Source organism: Petaurus breviceps, unplaced genomic scaffold (assembly GCF_028583685.1).
Source record: "Petaurus breviceps papuanus isolate PSGF00001 unplaced genomic scaffold, PetGlider_PUasm1.0 185, whole genome shotgun sequence".
Lineage (NCBI taxonomy): Eukaryota > Metazoa > Chordata > Mammalia > Diprotodontia > Petauridae > Petaurus > Petaurus breviceps.
Genome location: NW_027185797.1, coordinates 22,329,991 through 22,344,221, shown reverse-complemented (window position 1 = coordinate 22,344,221; position 14,231 = coordinate 22,329,991). Strand labels below are relative to the sequence as shown.

Here is a 14,231-nt window from a genome sequence, read left to right as displayed (position 1 = left end):
TGATGGTGATGATGATGATGGTGATGATGATGATGATGGTGATGATGGTGAAACTAAGCACCAGTTACCAATATCACTTTAGGAAGAGGTGGGACCAACAGGGAAGCTCAAATGTAAAGACAACTGGTTATAACAGTATAAAAATAATGTGTCAATTATTTATCAATTTTCCTCCGTATCTTTGGTCTGCTCTTCCAGCTTCCTCTGTCCCTTTAGCTCATTCATCAGTTAAATGGACTAATGGGAATGGACTGATAAGAATCAGTTTGCAGCCTGGGTCTTATTTTATGCAGTTTCAATTTTATTCAGTTCCAATTCCCTCCAAGTCAATTCAGCATTTATTTAGTATCTACTAGATGTCTTCTGGGTGTGGGCCACAGCAAAAAGTTCAGATAAGACAGAGCCCCTGCCCTCAAGGTGCTTCTAGTCTAGTGGAGGGATAAGACAAAAAGTGAAGGTCATACATAACAGTAATAAGTATCTTAGAGAGTTGTAGTGAGGTCTGAATTCTGACTGTTCTCCATTACACTGCTCAATATTCCTGCTTCTGTTCCTCCCCCCAGTCCTGGGCTGCTCACTCCAGCTACTGGATTCCTATCTTCTCTGCATTCTTGAGATCTTGCATCTCAAGGTCATCAGGTCTAGACCTGATCTCATTCTGGACTTTTGACAGCTGTCCTGTACCCCACTGAGTGGCTCTGGCCACCTCAGCCTTTCCATTTCTATCACTTCAGATAGCATAACCCCTCCAAACCCAGTCAAAAATCAGCAGTCTGTTCTAACTCTATCATTCTCTCTAAGGCAACACTCTTCAAATGATTTTGCTCTAGAGGTCAATCCCTGTGACCCTCTCCTCTTTCCCAGATAGAACTTCATCAAGTGAACATTTCTCTCTTGAAAGACTTTGCCACATGCATTACTAGATACATTGGTACCTCTAATAGTCTCCTTCTCTAATGGCTTAGGAACCCTATAAAATGACCCCAGAAGTAAAGTAATTTGTCCAGGTTTGTTCCTAGTAAACCCATGCTCACTAAACCTAAAGACTTTGGAAGCCTTTCTACAGGTCTGACATTAATTTCATCCCTTTTACCTAGAACAGATATATTATGTCTTAATTCTTCAAGGGGTCTGGACCTCTTTCATAGTTCTAAGAAGTCAGTCTGAATAGTATCTGGACATTGCCAGTGTCTGAGATGAGATGAGCCTAGTGATACTTTACATTCCTTGACCTAAAGAGCCTATAAGAAATGCGATGGACAAAAGAAACCCAAATCATGTGTATGGCTAGAGACTGTTAGAAGGTACATGTTGGGGGAGGTTTATCATGCCTGATAAACCAAAGCCAAACTGAGAAGAGCCCTCCTCCTGGAAGGCCATGGAGGCTCAGCATGGGCTGTCCCCACAAGGGAGATTAAGGAATCCATATCAGGAATCTAGAGGCAGGAAGCAGACACACAGTGAACAAAAATGGGCAGCAGTCTGAGGCAGGAGCTATTGTGTCACCTGAATTTGCACCCCGCCCAGGCTGGCTATCCTTTTGGTCCTGAAGGAAGATGCCAAAGTGATTGTTAAACGGTTGCTAGCAGATTGTATTAGCAAAAGGGAGGGGATCCATGGGGCCAGAGAGGAACCATCCTGGCTTTGGCTTTCAGAATGGAAAGGAAGGTGGGTAATTCAGACTGTTGGACAGCAGATTTAATGTCAGTTCCTGGCAGGAACAGAAAAACAAAGGAAACTTATTAAAGGAGCCGTTTGCAAGGACTTAGCATGGGTTCATTAAAAACAGGGAGTGCCAGACTAGAGCCTTTTCCCTTTCTAATAAATGTATTCAACTGGTGCTGAGGCAGCCTGTCTGTAACAGGAGTTATAGCAGTGGATAGAAAGCTAGCCAAGAAATGACAAAGACTTTGACTCACAACTCGCCTCTGACACATTGTCTGTATGACCCTGGGCAAGTCACTTAACTTCTCAATGTTCTAGACAACTCAGTAAAACTATAAATTGCAGAAAAGGTCCTGACAGAAGGTTTGATAGAAGGTTTTTTCTCTTTTGTCTTCCTTTATATCCCCAGCACTCAACTGATGCCTTGCAGTGCTTAAACTTTCTGACTCACAATAACGGATTCTACCAATGACATCACAAGGCCACCCCCCTCTCTATCATTAATAGACTACAAGGAAACATATCTGTGAACATATCTGGAGGTCAGCAAGGCATTGGACGAAATCTCTCCCTAATGGGATTGATCCGGACTGAATGATTTTAGAGTAGGGTGCGTCTGGAGCTGATGGAGGCCATGGAATGCTAATGGATGGATTAATGTGGGCCTGAAGGGAGCTTTCTAGTGAAGCACCCCAGAGCTCTGTCCTTGGCCTGGTTCTGTTCAGCATTTAAATCAATGATTTAGTCTAAGGGATAGATGCATGCTTATCAAGCTTGCTGGTGACAAGAAAGTGTGAGAGGGATAACATTGAATCAGGGGACTAAATCCCCCAAAGACTCCAGTGGGTTAGCATAATGGGCTGAAGCTACCAAGATGAAATGAAAAATCCCGGATCTAAGGTTTTTTGTTTTGCTTTTTGCTTTTCAGTAAATGGCACAAGTGACAGATGAGAGATATGATAGGAAAGTAGTTCCGGTGAGTGGAAAAAAAAAAGGATGTATGTTTTTAGAGGATTGTAAACTCAATGTAAATGAGCATAGTGGTCAAAAGGGCCAGTGTGGACTTGGGCCAGCTAAACCCTGGCCAAGGAAATAGTCCTGTGTTCTGGTTCCATCAGAACATAGCTGGAGAATTCTTTCCAGTTCTGGGTGAAGTATTTAAGGAAGGAAATTGACAGACCAGAGTAGGAAGGAAGAGGGTGACCAAGGTGGTCAAAGGACCAGGAACTATCCCCTTTAGAAAAAGAGACTAATGAAAACACCTGGGAATATTTAGACTGCAGAGAAGAAAAGGAAATGACTTGGAAAATAGGGAGCAGTACAGTGAATGACTAGATAACCTCTGAGGTTCTTCTGAATCTGAGATTCTGGAATTCAAATCTTTATTTGGAAGTTTGTCAACCAGAAGAGGAATTAGGTTTGGCTTGATTAGGCACCAGACCAGAGAAAGAAGTGTACAGGAAGGCTGGTTTGGGCACAGTGTGGGGGACAGCAGCATCCTAGGATGGCCTTCCAAATGTGGGAAGAACTGCCATGAGGAGGAGGAGTGAGTTGCCTGTCACTGGATATTTTCAAGGAAACTAGATGGCCACTGGGTGGAGAGGTTATAGACAGGGTCCATGCTTTGGGTAAGCTTTGTACTAGGTCACCTGAAAGGTTCCTTCTAAGGAAACCAAGCAGCTTTGGTGAAGTTCAGCTAATGCTTTTCTCCAGTCCTATTTCATTTTCCTCCCTTTCCTATCAAATTGGCATCTCCTGACTCTGTGTCAATATATTTGCAGATAGTATATGCTTAATAAATGCTTCATTCATTCAGCTTCAGAGACCTTAAAGCTCATTGAGTCCAGTCTCCTTATTTTACAGATGAGAAAACTGAGGCTAGTATACATTAAGTGACTTAAGCATAGTGACACAGAGTTTTCCATTGATTCTGGTTTCCTCTCAGCCAACCTTCATAGTCTATTCAGACTAACATTTATACCAGTTAAGTGTAAAAATTGGGGCAGCATTCTTTTCAAAAAGATTTCTGGCTTTTCTTTTGTAACTTCCTGACAGGATTTGAACCCAGGTCTTGGGGACACACTTCAAGTTCACTGTTCTATCTACTACCTGCCCTGTGTTGTTTCCTTGAATATTAGTTGAATTTGATTGAATTTACATGTAAAATGGGATCACCAGAATTTTTAGCTTGTAATTCTTCACAAACACGAAATGTATTAAAGCAGCTAAGGAAAGCATGTTTTAAAAATGGAGAGACACATTTGTGCCTTCTGTGGTAGAAACCTTGACAGGCAGTGAGCACTGTGGATAGATTTGCCCTCTAGGTTAATGGAAACTCCCTATCTTTTCTTCTTACTCAGCCGGAGTTCGCTAATGTTTGCTTTTGGTACATTCCACCAAGTTTAAGGACAATGGAAGAAGGACCTGAGTTCTGGGCAAAGCTGAACCTGGTGAGTGAACTGAATTCTGTTCATTGGTAGGTCTGATGATTCAGCAGCCACTGTGTGCTAGACGCAGGAAAGAAAACTCCTTAAGACTTGAACTTTGTCCTCAGAGTGCTTCCAGTTTAAGTATAAGTGATCCATGGTCAGGGAGGATTGTAACTGTAAGAATGAGGAAGAATAACAAGCCAGGCAGGACTGGGGAGGTGGCACAGGGCTAGGGGACACCTTTGTGGCTCTCTTAGTTTGCTTTCAATTTGTATTCTTCTCTCTTCCCTAATATTCTAAGGGTGAAAATGGTGGGAACCCCAGAGTATGTGCTTCTGCAGCAGGTGATGAAGGCATTGGTGGTAAACAGAGAGGAGATCATGAACATTTAGGTGCATCAGGGCCTGGTCATTCAATGGCCATTCAAGACCAATGTACCATTTGGTCCTGGAGGCTCATGTAATCAGTCTCCTTGCTTGTGGGCTCATCCTTCCCTCTTCCCCTCCTCCTGGGGATTCCTAGTGGTAAAGTGAGAGGGTGTCTGGCAGCTTTCTCTCCCTCCTGCCCCCACTAATCAGCCCCTATCCCTACCCGCTGACCCTCTTAAACCTTTGGGGAAGTCTTAAAATTATTCCTTATTGAGAAAATATTGGCCACCTCATCTGCCTGTCATTTGGGGAGAGGGGAGAAAGACCCCAGGGAGGCAGTTAGGAGGGAAAAGGCATTGGCTTCCTTCTCTTTGGAGGGTGGATGGCCACTCTTTGAGAATGTCATCAAGGGGTCTCTGTTCAGGTGCAGGTGGGATTACATTAATGCTGTGTCCCTTCAACTCTGTGACATCTAGGCTTTAAGATTTACAAAGCATAATACTATCTCATTTGAGCCCTACAACAGTCCTGTGAGGTAGGAGCTTTTGTGATTCCCATTTTACAGATGAGGAACTAAGGCTGAGAGAGATTGTCACATGGCTGGTAAGTGTCTTGGGCAAATTGTGAGCTTGGATCTTCATGTAGCCAAGTCCAGCACTCTGTGCACTATGGCGCCACCTAGCGGCCCATCGTGATCTTTGCAACAGTCTTCCCCAGTCACAACTTGTTGGCTATCTCCACTGACAGCCCCATTTGCAGTGCCATATTTTACTCTGAAAATGTTACTCAAATTCGAAAGTTTATCATTTTCATTATTTATACATGACTAATTAAGCTTCTTTGCCTTTAATATAATGTACTTGGACATTATACAAATACTCTACTTACTATCAAAACTGGTGGCAGATGGTGAAGCCAAGGAACGATGAATGATATTCACTGCGTCCATGTCTAGACAGAGCGTTCATTACCTATTTCAGGCACTTAACACTGTCCTTGGGAGTTGTCTTGCATTATCGTCAGATAATGTAGGCAGAGAAGTGCTTAAGAATACATTTCTGATGGTAAGCAACCCATAAAAAGAAATCGGAATGGGAGGAAGGAAGAATTTAATCGTGATCTTTCTGCTAACATTTTTCACTTTGATGGAAAGCTGCTGACATTTCATGGGAGATGGGGGGTGGAAATACTTTGAGCTAAGAGAAAAACCAGTGTTGGACTTTTTTCTTTTTATAAAGTAATATCCCACTGATAAGACTACTTAGAATCTAGTAAAAAGAAGTAGAGACTATGACATAAGTGCTTTCTAAAAATAAGTAATCCTGGATATTTCCATTCTCTTTGTTAGACCTGTGATTTTATTGGTATAAGGAAGTCCTTGATGAGTGAACTCCCTCTATCAGTGCTGGTTGCTACTTTCTCTGCAGTTCATAATCTTAGAGAGTTGCCTAGAGCAATGGTATAAACTCATATAGAAAAAGGAGAAACTAAACTGTGCTTAGGGATCCTTTTTGGCAGCACATTGACACAGAAAATCGCATATTAACATTACCTATGTCCTACTGTATTTGTTATTTATTTTGTTAAATATTTTCCAATTACTCAGGCTAACCTAGGACAATGATTAGGTGTTGTGACTTGTCCAGGGTCACACAGTCAGTCTATTTCAACAACAGAAGTTGACTCTAAGGCCAGATTACTATTCCCTGTTTCACACTGGCTCTTGTAGAGAACAGAAATATAATAAAAATATAGAATAAGACACTTATTAAAAGTGAATGTGGCAGCTAGGTGAAACAATGAATAGAGCACTGGAGTCAGGAGGACCTGAGTTCAAATCCACCCTCAGACACTTGACACACTTACTAGCCATGTGACTTTGGGCAAGTCACTTAACCCCAATTGCCCTCCATCCCCCCCCCCAAAAGCAAATGTTACTTAGCACTCCATGAGGTTTTCTTCTTCTCAACCAGAACCTTTTAAAAAACAGATTGAAAGCCATTGGTCCAATAACCATTGATTAAGCACCTACTATGAATGATGTTTTAGGTACTTGATACACTGTCTGACATACTCTTGTATCCCAAAGTATTTGCCCAGTTGATGTCTGAAACCAGATGATGGCATAGTGGGCAAAATTTTTAGATTCTGGAGTCAGGAAGACTTGAGTTCAAATCCAGCTCGGATACTTACTAGCTGTGTTACCCTGGGTAAGCCACTTAGCCAATGTCTACTTCAGTTTCCTCATCTGTAAAATGGGAATAAAAATAGTACCTAAAAGGATAATTGTGAGAATCAAATGAGCTAGCTTATGTAAAATGCTTTATAAGCCTTAAAAAGTGCTATATAAATGCTCAATAATCTATTAAAGTTATTTACTAAGCAGTATTTTCAGTGAGGAGTTGTATTGAGCTCTGTATGGGAGATCCAGAGATGAAAAGATACAATCTTTGGTCTCAGGAAGCTGACAGACCAGTAAGGAAGATGAGACATGTATGAGAATAAATACACGGTGTCCCCAAAGTCTACAGTTTTAAGCTATTATAGCTACATTAAAATTATTTTAATATAGCTATGTGTTTTATATATAAAGCTATATTGAAGTTTTACTAGCTGAAAACCCCTCAGACATTGGGACACTGTAAACTACAAGGCAGGATTTGATTGGTGACAGAAGCAAGGTACAAAATCCCATAGAAGTTCAAAGCGGGAAAAGGCTAGAGTTCCATTTAATTCAATTTAACAAACATTTATTAAGTAATTAATTGTGGATTGGGCACTGTACTAGGCACTGAGGATACAAACATAGAAATGAAGTAGTCCCTTCCCTCAAGGAGATGAAGAGAAAGAACATTCTAGCCATTGAGGTGTGGAGGCAGGATGTGGAATGTAGTGGGCTTTGGGAATATCAATACGGCAGTTGTATGGAATAAGGAGTGTAGAAGGGATGTGTTAGACAGGAGACCATGTAGGAGGCTGTTGCATTAGTCCAGACAAGGACCTGAGCCAAGGTGGTGGCCATGTGAATGGAGAGAAGGGGATAGATATAAGAGAGAGTCCATGAGACACGGTAACTGATTGGATAGCAGGGATGTGGGTGATGGTTAGGAAAGATGTGAAGAAACTACAGGGTTTCAAGTATGGGAGCCTGTGGGAAAGTGATGCCTTCAAAATGGATTTGTGGAGGAAGACAATGAATTCTGTTTTGGACGTGGTGAATTTAAGATGTCTATGGGACATACAGTTGAAGATATCTAACATATGGTTGCTTCTTTTTCCCTTTATATTTTGTCTTACGTTATTAAAATGCAAGCTTGTAGGGGTGGCTAGGTGGTGCACTGTCTCTGGGGTCAGCAGAACCTGAGTTCAAATGTGGCCTCAGAAACTTACAACACTTACTAGCTGTGTGACCTTGGGCAAGTCACTTAACCCCAGTTTCCCCCCTCCAAAAGAGTTTTAAAAAAGAGTGTAATTGTTGATAGTAAGCACCATCTTGTTTTCCTATATTTTGTATCCCCAATGCTTAGCATAGTACCTTAGCACATAGTAAGTGTTTAATAATTACTCCATCTAAATCTGGGATTTATATGCATATGAATGATAATTGAACTCATAGGAGCTGATGAGATCACCCAGCAAAGGACTAATTATAGGGATTCAGGGACACTCATGGTAGGGGACAGGAAATCAATGAGGGTCCAACAAAGGATGCTGAGAAGGATCAGTTATATATAGCTTATACACACACACACACACACACACACACACACACATACACATAGCAGTTCTGTATTCCTGTTTTAGGGAATTAGGAGTAGGTAGTGTCATAAAAACCCAAGGAAATGAGAATGTCCAGGAGGTGGTGTTAGAAGGTTCAAATGTTTCAGAAAGGTCAGAAAGAAGGAAGACAAAAAGGCTATTGGATTTGGCATTTGAGAGATTACTGGTTAGCCCTCAAAGAGTGATAAGGAAGAAACCTAATTGCAGTTGGATTTAGAAGACAGGGGGAGGAAAGAAAGGAAGTGGAGGGATGAGGGTAAGTAGATTTTTCTGAGTGTGGCTATGGAATGAAAAACAAAAGATGATAGCTTGAGTTGGGGGTGGAGTGAAGGATATTTTTAATGATGAGAAAGAGACAGAGATGAATTTATAGGTAACAGGGAAGGAGTCAGTAGATAGAGACTGGAGATTTGAAAAAAAAAGGGGTGACTGAAGGGAGGACACAGGAAGTGATAGACTCAAGGACACAAGTTGAAGGCTTGAACTTGGGAAAGAGAAGGACCACTGCTTTGTCAAGACTAGAATAAAGGAACAGGGAATATAAGATAATATGGAAAAGGTTTTGAGGTATAGAACTGAGAAGAAGAGGGAGCCTGTAATGGATAGTTTATATCTTCTCAGTATGCTTTTTCATGACATCTTCTCCTCCGAGAAGCTCTGTGAATAGAACTCAGGAAGACCTGAGTTCAAATCTGGTCTTAGACACTTACTAGCTGTATGCCCCTGGGCAAGTCACTTCACCCTGTTTGCCCCAGTTTCCTCATCTGTAAAATTACCTAGGGAAGGAAATGGCAAATCACTCCAGTATCTCTGCCAAGAAAACCTCATGACCAGTATTGGCATCCTATGGTCCATAGGGTCACAAATAGTCAAACATGACTTAAATGACTAGCAGCAACAGTAAATATCCTAAGAGGGAAGGGAGAGGAGGATCTTTGAAAGAGACCAGAGGAGAGGAGAGAAGGTCTGGAGCTGCCACTGTGAGGAGTGTGGGGTGTAGTCAACATGTTTATTGATTCTTGAATGAAGGCAAAAATGGCATGGTTTTCAAAGTTGCACAAGACACGAGGCTGAGAGGGAAAGATAATTCACTAGATGCCAGAGCCAGAAACCAAAGAGGTCTTGATAGGCTAAAGAATTTGGGTTGAATTCAATGATATGAAACATAATGGGGATGTATGCAAAGTCCTGTGCTTGGACTTTCCAAGAAAATTATTGGGAAGGCTTGGCTAGTTCCCATCTTGTCTGGGGACAAAAAGCTCTGGGATTTTTAGGGGAATTCAAGTGTCAATGCGGGTCAACAATGCAAGAGGGTAACCCAGAAAAATGAATATAATTAGTCATTTTAAAATTAATAATTTAGGGGTGGCTAGGTGGTGCAGTGAATAAAACACCGACCCTGGAGTCAGGAAGACCTGAGTTCAAATCCGGCCTCAAACACTTAACACAAAAACTAGCTGTGTGACTCTGGGCAAGTCACTTAACCCCAATTGCCCTCCAAAAAGCAAAAAGATAAAACTAAAAATTTAATACTAAAGTTCAAAGAGGCTTCTGGGTACAGAAGATAGAGAGCTGGCCTCAGAGCCAGGAGCCTCCAGTCCCACTCTGACACAATGGACAATGGAGCCTCTCAAGTCTCTGAGAAAGTCTGGGATTCTACAAGTTGTAGAGAAGGTGTCAGCCTACATAGGGAGGGAGAGTCCTCATCCATATCAGTGAAGTCACAGCTACAGTCCCAAGTAAGAGAGTCATTGTGCCCAGGGCCAGAAAGCTGCTCATTTCACTGTACTTGGACTTGGTCAGACCAAATCTATGGCTTAGACAAGTGCATTGATAGGAGGCAGCTAGGCAGTTCTGCAGTGCACAGAGCCCTGATTCTGGAGGCAGGAGGACTCATTTGGGAGTTCAAATCCAACTTCTGATACTTACTAGCTGTGTGACCCTGGGCCAGTCACTTAACCCTGTTTGCCCCAGCAGTCTATCTGCCAAGAAAACTTGACTGAAATGACTGAACAACAGCAAAGAACAAAGTAACAAGAATGGCAAAGGGCCTTGAGATGATAGCAGTGGTAGCAAGAGAAGCAGCCCAGCTAACATTTATATAATGCTTTACGTTCTGAAAAGTCCTGCGCATGTGTTATTTCACTGGATCCTCAAAAAAGCCCTGGGAGGTAGGTACTTATATTGTCCCCATTTTACAGATGAGGAAATTGAGGTAGAGAAATAAGAGACTTGCCCAGGGTCACACAGATAGTAAGTGCCTGAGTCTGGATTTGAACTCAGGCCTTCTTGACTCTAAATCTAGTTCTCTTTCCTGCTGCACTACATACAGATCACTTGAAGGAACTGGGCACATTTAGGTTGGAGAAAAGAAGATTTAATGGGAACGTACCAATTGTCTCCATGCATTTGAAAGACTGACACATCAGGGGAGGAAAGAGAATTTGTTAAGCTTTGTAGAGCAGAATTAAGGACAAAGATTTAGACTTAGTGTCAGGAAAAAATTCCTTAAGATTAGAATTAACCAAAAGCAAAATGGGCGCCTTGGGGTGGTGGTGGCTTAGCCCTTGTTGAAGGCCAGATGCCCACTTCCAGTGGGAGCTGTCAGGTAAATGTTGGTTAGGTGCAGGTGGGACTTGGGGGCCTCTGAGGTTCTTGCCAACACTGAGTGTCTGTCATTCTGTAATGATCCTGTGCGACATCTAATAGGGAACAGAGATGAAAAGACATGGGGGTCCTAGCTGAATTATCTCTCCCTCTCAGACTTGTGTCTTGTGCAGCTTTGAAAAACCATGCCTCCTTTGATTTCATTCAAGTTTCAACAACCTGTTGACTACACTCCCCATTCCTCATGGTGGCAGAGCCAGACCTTCTCTTCCCTCCTTTAGCTTCTTACAAAGATGCCTCAATCCTTTCCCTTTAGGAGATCTATTGTTGTTGAGTTTTTTTAGTCATGTCTGACTCTTTGTGATCCCGTGGACCCTAGTTTACCAATACTGGCCATGGGTTTTCTTGGCAAAGATACTGGAGTGGTTTGCCATTTCCTTCCCTAGTTTATTTTACAGATGAGGAAACTGAGGCAAACAGGGTGAAGTGACTTGTCATTGTGTCACTGAGTTTAGACTGTATACATTTTTAGACAAAAGTGTCCATTCCTTACTAAATACACCAAACCTGTTGGCTGGCTGGTTGTTTTTTTGTTAAACAGGATTGAGAAAATAAGAATTGTTTTTAGCTCAGGTATTCTTTCATTTCTTTTTCTTAACACATTTTAGTGTATGTGTATGTGTGTGTGCTTTTGTGTGTCTATACATGCACGCACGTGTATGTGTGATGGAGATTTATCACTGCAGTTTATGTCAATGGTATTCTTTCTTAGCCTGTGAGAGCACATGCATGTGATTTATAGCCTGGAGCCTGCAAAAATACCCTTGAAATTTATTTGGGGGTTTATCTTGGATTGAGGAGCTCAAAGAAATAAATAAACTGAAAGAACACTTTGGCTCTCTGATGTAGACTCGTGTCTTGGAGAACTGTCAGCTCTTGTAACCCACAGTATAATAAATGCCATTGGTGACCGTGGGCAAGACAAGAGAGGGGAATTCATCTCCTACCGTGCAGAGGGAGGTGGCACCAGGGGCCCCTGGAGAATACTCAGAAAATATGTTGGGTTCGGGATTCAGCACTGATCAGCCATGTGACAATCACACATATTGTTCTGTTCCTTCCCTACCAGCCCCGGGACCCCACCCCTAATTATATCCTTGCTTCTAAAAACAAACTTATAAAGCCCAATTCTTCCAATACAACTTAATTCAATTTAGCAATTCATTATGCCCTTACTATGTAGTATAATAAAATAACTATAGTACTATGTACTATAAAACACTGTGCTATAATTTAGGGATATTAAGGTGATGTTGATGAAGAAGAAGGAGGCAGTGGAGGAAGGAAGAAGAGGGGAGGAGAACAAGAAGGAGGAAGGAGGAAGATAAAGAGGAGGGGAAGGAGGAGGAGGAGGAAGAGGAGAAAAAAGATGAAAGAAGAGGAGGAGGGAGAGGAGAAAGAGGGAGGAGGAGGAGGAAGAGGGAGAAAGAGGAGAAAGGAGGAGGAAGGAGGAGGAAAATAGCATTTCTAAAGTACTTCATGGTTTGCAAAGTGCTTACAAATATTATCTCACTTGATCCTCACAACCACTCAGTAATTTAAGTGGTATTATTATCCCATCTAACAGCTGAAAAAGTGGAAGCTGAGAGTTGGAGTGAATAGCCCAGGGCCATACATCCAGGTAGTAAGTATCTGAGGCAGTGTTGAACTTGGAGCTCGCTGACTCCCAGCCCAGGTCTCTATCCACTGGGACCTAGCTGTCACCTTAAAGGCAATGCCTGCCTTTGACGTGGTTGTATTGTTTTCATTCACTCATTTCAGTCATGTCCAGCTCTTCATGACCGCATCTGGGGTTTTCTTGGCAGAGATGATGGAGGTGTTTGCTGTTTCCTACTCCAACTCATTTCACAGATGAGGAAACTGAGGCAAGTAGGATTAAGGGACTTGCCCAGGGTCACCCAGCCAGTAAGTGTCTGAGGAGACTGCAGTTCCAGAGTTCCAAATGCCTGTTTATCCTAGACACCTTGGGGTTTACTAAAGACAGTGCTATGCAGTAGAAGACCCAGGACTCAAGTCCTAACGCTGCCACTTAGTACTAGTATGGCCTGAGACAAATTACTTCAACTCTTGGTTTCCTTACATGTAAAATGAGGTATTACATAGGGTAATATTGAAATTCTCTTCCAGATCCAGATTTACGATCCTCTGATTTAATTTATTACTACCTTAGTATGTCACAGTTATTATTGACTAGGTGTTATCAAGGTATATAGAGAATATGCTACCGACCCAGTAGACATTCAATTTAAAAACAATATTGACAACAAAGAACAGTGTCCAAGAGGGGATGACCAGTGTGGTGGGGGGCCTGGCAATCAAGCCACACCAGGATGGGTCCAAAGAATTGAGAGCGGTTAGCCTGGAGAAAAGATGACTTGAAGGGAGGGGAACTGGACATAAGAATTGCCCTCAATATCTGAAGTGCTGAAATGCAGGCGAGGGAATGGACTTATTCTACTAGACTTCTGAGAACAGAGCTAAGACCTGTGTTTGGAAGGTGCAAAGATGATTGCTTAGGTTTAGAATAAGGAAAAACTTCCTAACCCTAACAGCTACCTCAGAGTGTAATAGACTGCTCAGAAAATAGTAGGGTCTTGAAGCAAAGGCCAGGGAGCCATTTCATGGTTATATCGTAGAGGGATTATTCTGGACTAGAAGGCTTCTGAGGTCTCTTTTCATATCTCCTTATCTGTCCTATTTCTGAGATTCTATTACATATTTGGTCTATAGATGGGTTCAAGTTGTTTATTCTGGTACTTACTAGAAGAGATGGTGTGCTGGACAGAGAATGGACTTCACTCTGAGGAAAACCTGAATTCAGGTCTTACCTCTGTGCATTCTGGCTGTGTAACTTCTCTCATCCTGTAGGCAACTCTTCTAATAAAAATAGAGGGCATTTGTGTAGTGCTTTAAGATTTGCAAAGCACTTCACAAATATTGGATTGGATCCTCATGATGATGTTACAAGGTCGATGCTATTTTATAGATGGGGAAACTGAGATAAGAGTTAGAGAGCTAATAATTGTCTGAGGCCAGCTTTGAACTCAGGTATTCCTGATTACAAGTTCAGCACTCCATACATCATGCCACATAACTGCTTCTCTAAAACAATACTTTACAGAGAAGATACCAATCTTCATTGATAGAGAGAGTTCTCTCATGTAGGTATTCTCCATACAAATGAAATCATAGGTCTGGTAAAAAGAAAAGTAGATAGATAGACCAGTCACATAGACATATAGCTAGCTAGACACACAGACAGACAAACAGGATAAATAGATAGATAGATAGATAGATAGATAGATAGATAGATAGATAGATA

General features: G+C 41.9%; 1 protein-coding gene across 1 annotated transcript in view; it reads left to right on the top strand.

The window, feature by feature from the left end:
* GADL1 (glutamate decarboxylase like 1) overlaps positions 1 to 14,231 on the top strand; it is a 168,988-nt gene that overhangs the window by 85,520 nt on the left and 69,237 nt on the right. The window contains exon 13 of the mRNA XM_069088570.1: positions 4,026 to 4,115. Within this exon, the coding sequence (XP_068944671.1) occupies positions 4,026 to 4,115 (90 nt within the window). The remainder of the gene's footprint in view (positions 1 to 4,025; positions 4,116 to 14,231) is intronic.